We start from the raw sequence: 8853 nt of genomic DNA, 5'->3' as shown, positions 1-8853 counted from the left end.
ACTGGAGGGAAGAAAAGACGAAAAAGAATTAGAATCTTGGGAAATCAGGAATGCATTGGTAACACTTTACAATAGGGTTCATTTGTTAACGTTAGCTAATGTGTTGTTCACTGACATGAGCTATACATTTGTTATAAATAAAATAAAACTAATCGAGAGACATAAAACACAGGAAAGATAAACATACCATAAAAACATTTTCAGAGAAACTCACACTCTTGCATGTTTAAGATGCATGTGTTTCTGGTGAGACATTAAATTTGTGTGTTGCAGTTTTCCTGCGATGTATGTGTGTGTGTGTGTGTGTGTGTGTGTGTGTGTGTGTGTGTGTGTGTGTGTGTGTGCATGAGTTGGGAAATACTATGGACTGCGGTCACATTACATGCACTTCAAGAAATCAGCAATTGTGCATTACAGAAGAACTGGGAGACAGAAAATCCGGGGAGAGAATCAGAATCTTGGGAAATCAGGAATCAATCCGAACTTTATTTATTAAGCACTTTAAAAACAACCGAAGTGGCCAAAGTGCTGTACAGAAAAAAATAGATGAACCAAAAAACATAAAAAAAGCATATAATACAGATAAAACGAATAGAGAGACATAAAACGTAGGAAAAATAAACATAACATAAAAACAGTAAAAAAAAATTGCATTTTCTAGTATTGCACATTTTCAGAGTGCATGTCTAATATGCATGTGTGTTTCTGGTGAGAAATTAATTTTCCTGGTGTGTGTGTGTGTGTGCATGAGTTGGGAAATTCTATGGACTTTCACTGCATCACATTACATGCACTTCAAGAAATCGGCAATTGTGCATTAAAAAAAAACTAGTGCTGTGCACTAGATTAATCGCATCCAAAAGAAAAGTTTGTTTACATAATATATGTGTGTATGTGTTTAATTATTATGTATATATAAATACACACATATGTACATTTATATAAGAAATATTTGCATGTATATACTGTATATATATTAAAAATTATTTATAAATATCAATATTTTATATATAAATAACACATTTTTATTAAATATATACATGCATGTGTGTATTTATAAACACAAAATAATTATACACACACATATATTATGTAAACAGACTTTTATTTTGGATGCGATTAATCGAGATGAATCGTTGCCCAGCACTAAAAAAAACAACAACATTATGTTTTTGCATCAATATGGCATTTTGAATGATATCTCGAAGGACTGAAGAGCATTAAGATGTTTGTGATAACCAGAAGCTTTAATCACGAGATTCTCCAGCAAACACACATGAGTGTCCGAGTGGGAGGATGAATCCATAAAACAACAACTGCCTCTGTCTTCAGTGCTCACACACACACACACACACACACACACACACACACACACTTATCCTGCAGACTTCATGCTGTCCTCAAAATAATCAGCTTAGGCTATACTAATTAAGATACTTTATATCTGTAAACACTTACAGAAAGCTCCTGGTATATTTATGATTATGTGAACAGATTATTGTGCCAGTTTATGAAGTTTATGAACACCTCACTGATGTGTCCCAGCACGAGTCCTTTAAAGAGTTTACGGCATTCATGAGGACAATTCCAGGAATTTTAGTCGTTACAAGTATAATGAGACCAACACACTGTGTGTAGAGTACAGTATGTGATTGTGTGTGTGTGTGTGTGTGTGTGTCCTGGCTACGGTCTTGATGCGTGCATGTGTCTGTGTGTGTGTATTGTTTTGAGTGTTAGAGCATCGGAGTGAGGACAGAGAGAGTAAAGTGAGGACATTTCGGCCGGTCCTCACTCTCTGAGAGCCTTTAAAGGCCCGTTTGAGGGTCAAGACTTGGTTTTATGGATCAGGTTTAGGATTATGATTATTAATGTTCAAGAGCGAGAGATTACAGTGTGTCAATGAATGTCCTCACAAAGATAGATGTACAAGAGTGTGTCTGTGTGCATGTGTGTGTGTGAGTGAGTGAGTGTGTATCCTGGCTACGGTCTTGATGCGTGTGAGTGTGTTTATGTTTGTGTTTATCCTTGCTGCTACGCTCTTGGGGTGTGTGTGTGTGTGTGTGTGTGTGTGTGTGTGTGTGTGTGTGTGTGTGTGTGTGTGTGTGTGTGTGTGTGTGTGTGTGTGTGTGAGTGAGTATCCTGGCTACGGTCTTGATGCGTGTATGTGTATGTTTGAGAGTGTGTTTATGTGTGTGTTTATCCTTGCTACACTCTTGGTGTGTGTGTGTGAGTGAGTGAGTGTGTATCCTGGCTACGGTCTTGGTGTGTGTGTGTGTGTGTGTGTGTGTGTGTGTGTGAGGTGAGTGAGTGAGTGAGTGAGTGAGTATCCTGGCTACGGTCTTGGTGTGTGTGTGTGTGTGTGTGTGTGTGAGTGAGTGAGTATCCTGGCTACGGTCTTGATGCGTGTATGTGTATGTTTGAGAGTGTGTTTATGTGTGTGTTTATCCTTGCTACACTCTTGGTGTGTGTGTGTGAGTGAGTGAGTGTGTATCCTGGCTACGGTCTTGGTGTGTGTGTGTGTGTGTGTGTGTGTGTGTGAGGTGAGTGAGTGAGTGAGTGAGTATCCTGGCTACGGTCTTGGTGTGTGTGTGTGTGTGTGTGTGTGTGTGTGTGTGTGTGTGTGTGTGTGTGTTGAGTGAGTGAGTGAGTGAGTGAGTGTGTATCCTGGCTACGGTCTTGGTGTGTGTGTGTGTGTGTGTGTGTGTGAGTGAGTGTGCAAATTCTGGGTAAAATTACAATTGATAACTACATTGGCATGATTGTTTTACATTACTGTTTATAAACATTACTAGCACCTTAATAATAATTATTATTAATTTTATATAATTATTATCTTAATATAATACTGATATTAATTATATAATATACAGTATATATAATTATTAAATACTGTAAATTGTTTGAATCTTTCGCTACATTAATTAGATTAATAGCAATAATAAGACAAAAAAATGTTTTAATAGTAATTGTTCTAAAATAATAATAATAATTTTAAATGTATTATAATAATAATTATTTTACTATTATTAAGTCACTATTATTTAAATAGTTATTATTTAAATATTTCCTTTGTCACAATAATATAATTAACAACAATAATATGATTAAAATTGTATCATTCATGATTGGTTTTAATACTTTATGATAATTTTGTAATAATTTAATAATAATAATGATGCTTCCATATCATGTCAAGATTTGGAAATTGACTAGTTTAAAGTGTGTGTGTGTGTGTGATGGGATGTGTGTGTGTGTGTGTGTGTGTGTGTGTGATGGGATGTGTGTGTGTGTGTGTGTGTGTGTGTGTGTGTGTGAAGGTTCTGGTTACAGTCTGAATATGTGTGTGTGTGTGTGTGTGTGTGTGTGTGTGTGTGTGTGTGTGTGTGTTTGTGTGATGGGATGTGTGTGTGTGTGTGTGTGTGTGTGTGTGTGTGTGTGTGTGTGTGTGAAGGTTCTGGTTACAGTCTGAATGTGTGTGTGTGTGTGTGTGTGTGTGTGTGTGTGTGTGTGTGTGTGTGTGTGTGTGTGTGTGTGTGTGTGTGTGTGTGTGTGTGTTGTAAGCTCTCACCTTCAGCTGGTTGGAGCAGCCGTACTGTATTAACGGTGTAAATGTGGTCAGCTGGAGCTCGGCGTCGGACTGCAACACGTTTCCCACCAGGTTCGGCATCTTGGTCACATTATATCCCAAATCCTGACACATGGAGATGCGGATCGGGTCGCAGGTCATCTCCTCCTCGTCCCCGAACGCGTGCGCGAGCCCCAACCCGAGCGCCAGCAGCGCGAGCCCGAGCCCGAGCCCGAACCCGAACCGAGCCATGACGATATCGACAATCCCAGCGAATCACGGGAGCGCGGAATTCCAGCACGAGTTTACCGGAGTTCAAGACTTTCTCACTTTCTCACAGTCTCGTGCCAGAGCAAAGCAAAGGGGAGGGAGCCGAGCGCGAGCGAGTCCGTTAAAGTGTGAAACGACACCGTGTCCCGTTAGTCCCGTTTCGGAATCAACCTCACGAGCGTCCTTACAGTCCTGTCTACGAGTAACAATCCGTATCGCTCTCGTCCGTGGCTTGTGCGGGCTCCGGTGTGTCCGTGGCGCGGTCGCGCGGGTTCTGCCCGGTTGAGTCTAGACGGAGACGGGACAACTGCCCCAGGACCCGCGTCAGCCAATCAGAGCGCCCGCTCGAGAATGTGGGCGGGGCCTAGAGTGGCCACAATAACAACACACAATAAAACAGATAATTCTTCATCTTTAGGCTATCACAATTTCAGTTTATGTCCTTTTATTTTTATTATTGCTGGGGTAATCATCAACAACTTGGATTTCCTTTTTTGTTTAACTTTTAAATAATTAAATTTAATAATACGTTTAAGTTCATCTCCACACTGAGTGTTTTATAGTGTTTCCCTGTAGATAAAAAGTTGTGGTTACACTTTATTTAACAGTGTCATTGTTACAAATGTTAGTTACTATAGTAATAAATATAAATGATGCATAATTACATGCAACTAAACCAAACCCTATAGTAAGTACAAGTAGTTACTTAATATTACGCAGTACTTAAATGTATAATTACAGTTTAACAAAGGCACCTTAAAATAAAGTGTAACCCTAATTGTTACAGTTTAGTTATATTTAATACTGAGTAATATTAATTAACAACATGTACTTAGGATTAGACTTTGTTAGAAGGTTAGTTGCATGTAATTATGCATAATTTACTGTTATTACTATACATGTAACATGTGTAACAAGGACACAGTAAAATAAAGTGTTACCAAAGTTACTTTGCCTTTTACTAATCTTATAGACTTAAAAGTTAGCCATCTGTTTTTAATTCTTTAAAACTAGTCCTAACTTTTTAAAAGTCTGTCACATAAACGGTTGAATGGAAAAGTAAGACTGATTACTTCTTCTGTCTAACTGCTATAGTTGGTCAATCTTAACATAAAGTGGCTAAGTTTATGCAACCGTCCCCAGGTATTTTCGTTATCTTAATAAAGATAGATATTGAGTTGTGTTCAGCAGGGATCCAAACTGATTAAAGTGATCCGTGTGAAGAAACTCTCCTGGCCAGAGATTTGGGGTCTGAACCCAGATTACAAGCGTTAGATTGATGCGTCTCCTCCCTCTGTTTCGCCTCACTGCTCACTAACTATCAGAATAAAACCCCCGGCCCGCTCCCAACCCCCTCCCGTGACCCGGACGGCCCGAGGTCAGCGGTAATTAGCAGTTTTTAAACGACAAACTGGGAAAGAGGAGACAAGCGGGCTGGTATCCGTGGAGCAGCTATTAAAATGGTAATGAGCCGATAGATTGTGCTTCAACAATCCCAGCAGTCTTCAGTCAGCCCGTTTGATTGTCCGTGAATATTCCCAGTGATCGGGATCATTGTAGAATGACAAACACGACGCACAGTATGCAGGGTGTGCAACACAATAGACGTTAGTGTCGACTGGTAATCAAGCCATAATGACTTTAAATGAGAGTTACTGGACGTGTGAAACACTCAGAGTCATTAGGAGTTAATGATGCACTCCAAAAACAGCTTTAAAATGCTATTTAAATGTGCAAATTAACTGGAGAATTGTGCTAAGCGTGGTTTATTAATTACACAACAGCCACTAGTAATCAGACATTATTAGCTTTTAAAATGAGATGTTTGGAGAGTTCATTGAAAACTGCTCCTGATGAATGAATTGAACATGCTTCAGAGATAAGTTTACACACGAAGTACCAGTTACGTCATTTATTGGTACTTTTTTGGTAATTTCATGACTTACTAATTTATAGCGTAACTAGGATGTTGCATGCTCATTTCTTTTGCTCTTTATATATAGTGAGGTGATATATCTTTTGGTGAGACTTTTTATTTAAAGTCCCCCTGAAGTCAATAATTTTATCCCTTAACTCCCCCTTGATCACCAAAATTACATATTTAAATGTTTTTTCCTTGAAAAAAATTTGTCATGCCTTAAAATAGCTTGAATGTAATTCGACACCCTTCCCTCATTTAGTATGAATATGCAAATGAGCCCCGCCTCCAAACAGCCCAGACTTCTAAAACAAGGCAAAATTTGGGCTGTCAGTGAAAATTTTATCTAAACCATGTCTAAACGTCTAAACCACAGCCCAAGAATAGACTAGTCATCAATTAGATAACAAAGAAATGAAATGAAACGACTAGTCTATTCTTGGGATATGGTTTAGACGTCGATTAAATTTTCACTGACAGCCCAAATTTTGCCTTGTTTTAGACGTCTGGGCTGTGTTTGGATGGCTATTAGACGTCTTTTAAAGGGATAGTTCACTTTGAAATTAAATTTTGGTATGTTTTAGCTTACCTCAAGGGCATCCAAGATGTAGGTGTCTTTTTTTCCGCAGTAGTTTCAATTTTGATATTTTTAGGTCAAACCGTTCTTGTTTCTCAGTCCTATAATGCAGGTCTGTGGTCACTGTCTCAAAGAGCATGCACAGAGTCCAAATTAAAACAATTCCCCATCGTCCAAATCGTTTCGTGTCTTAGGCCATCAATGTGTACTTACGATGGGGAATTGTTTAATTTGGACTCTGTGCATGCTCTTTGAGACAGTGACCATAGACCTGCATTATAGGACTGTCAGACAAGAACGGTTTGACCTAAAAATATCAAAATTGAAATTACTGCGGAAAAAAAGACACCTACATCTTGGATGCCCTTGAGGTAAGCTAAAACATACCAAAATTTAATTTCAAAGTGAACTATCCCTTTAAATACAAAACTGCTTGCTGGGTTGCCTCATTTAGTATGCGTGGTTCTATGAATATGCAAATGAGCCCTGCCTCCACTCACTCACAGCAGCTCAGAGATCCACTCGACCAACTTACTGAGGTAAACGCTGCACAATGCTATCGCTCTTCACAATGTCGGACACATAACGGTAATTGATATGATTAGCCTTGTCTTGACTATGTTATCAATCAATCAGCTAATAATGTGTTGCTAATGTTACACAAACCATGTTCCCGTTCGCCCTCTCAGTCTGCCTTCAATCATCAGAAACGCTTTGTACAAATCAGAACGTCAGTGGAGAAAGGCATATAGTTCATCGTAATATACATCATACACTCGCCATATTGCTAAATCTACCCGATTTTTCATATCAGCACAAAAATATACCAGGATAACCTGGCTTTTCTCGAGACTCCCCTGCTAGTTCGCTATTAATGATATGCTAAAACCCACTCTATATATCACCCATGCTAAAATGTAACTCGACACCCTTTCCTCATTTAGTATACGTGGTTCTATGAATATGCAAATGAGCCCCGCCTCCACTCACTCACTCAGCTCAGAGATCCACTGGTTGACGATCACGCGTTGATCTGATTGGTTACAAGGTAGTTTGTGACGTCAGAAACACCAGCGATTTCAAAGCGTGTTTTTGAGACTGTCTTTGGTTCACTGCAGTTTTAAGGAGGAAATACTCAGCAATGCTGTCGACTTATGAATTTACACATGGTTTGACTTAAAGCATATTAAAAACACCACATATACACATAAACAACATTAAAAGCTGGATTTTCACCACAGGGGACTTGGTAAACACCGGTCTGTGGTATGTCTTCATTCATGTGTAGCAGCTGCCATGGACGTAATCCAAGTCGAAACAGAAGGAGCGTTTGAATCAACGAGATAAAAAAACAACTGTGTTTGCATTGTGTCTAATGAAATATGTGTGTGTGTGTGTGTGTGTGTGTCAGAAGCAGCAGTGTGTGTACAAGCTGTAGCAGTGTAAAACGTTCCTGTTTAATTAGCACGGTGTCCGAGAAGCTTAACCATGGTGACACTTGCTCTGAGGTTGTCATGGACAGAAACTCTGAAGCTTATTTACTTGCCTTTGTTAATTAAAGAGGGAGACTGATGGTGTAGACTGGTGAATTATAACAAAAAATTGCTCTTTTAAGGATAGTTCACCCAAAACTGAAAATTCTGTCATTAATAACTCGCCCTTGTGTCGTTCCAAACCCGTAAGACCTTCATTCATCTTAAGATGTTTTTTGATGAAATCTGAGAGCTGTCTGTCCCGACAGCAGTTTAATCACCACTTTCAAGGCCCAGAAAGGTAGTAAAGACATTGCTAAAATAGTCCATGTGACTCCAGTGGTTCAACCTTAATGTTATGAAGTGACAAGAACAAACAAAAATTATGACTTTAGGGATGCACGATATACCGGCCACCATATCGGTATCGGCCGATATATGTTCATTTTTAATGTTATCGGTATCGGCCCGATAAGAAAATTTGGCCGATATATTAAAGCGGATAAATAATGTATTATTTCCTTCAGCTGACACACTTCAGATGCGCACTGTTCAACATTATGGTTTTAAATTGCTTGAAATATGATTGGAATCACTTCAAAAAGGAAAATACAGTTAAGTGCAAAATGTGCTATCATATCGGCTGCATAACATTATAATGAGAACATAATAATTGTGTGTTTGGGACATGGATTTTGATGGTGAGACTTTTGATTTTATAATCAGGCTCTCAAAAATTATATAAAAATTTGGATTTAGATTCATTGGCCAATTAGCTTTCAAATATAAAGAATTATCAGACAAATTATTGTTATCGGACAAAATGTTCACAAACGACTTGGTTAAAAATAACGACATGGTTAGGCGGCGTTCTGACGTAGAACTCGAAAGCACTGCTTTGTAATTACAGCGTAAACAACGTAGGAGATGGACACAGACGAGAAGAAATTATTGAATAAAGTCATTATTTTTGTTTGTTTTTTTGCACACAAAAAGCATTCTCGAACAGCTGGAGTCACATGAACTATTTTAACGATGACTATTTTATTGA

The 8853-nt window shown here is 38.6% G+C and overlaps 1 protein-coding gene across 1 annotated transcript in view; it reads right to left on the bottom strand.

The window, feature by feature from the left end:
- LOC307167264 (cytoplasmic dynein 2 heavy chain 1-like) overlaps window positions 1-3817 on the bottom strand; it is a gene marked incomplete at its 5' end in the record, with an annotated part of 101921 nt that extends 98104 nt beyond the window's left edge. The window contains one exon of the mRNA XM_079886251.1: window positions 3569-3817. Within this exon, the coding sequence (XP_079742377.1) occupies window positions 3569-3817 (249 nt within the window). The remainder of the gene's footprint in view (window positions 1-3568) is intronic.
- Window positions 3818-8853: the final 5036 nt, after the last annotated feature.

The sequence above is a fragment of the Squalius cephalus genome (genome assembly GCF_949319135.1).
Source record: "Squalius cephalus genome assembly, chromosome: 11".
NCBI classification, from domain to species: domain Eukaryota; kingdom Metazoa; phylum Chordata; class Actinopteri; order Cypriniformes; family Leuciscidae; genus Squalius; species Squalius cephalus.
The sequence above is the reverse complement of the archived record's forward strand: the minus strand, read 5'-3'. Positions and strand labels throughout refer to the sequence as shown.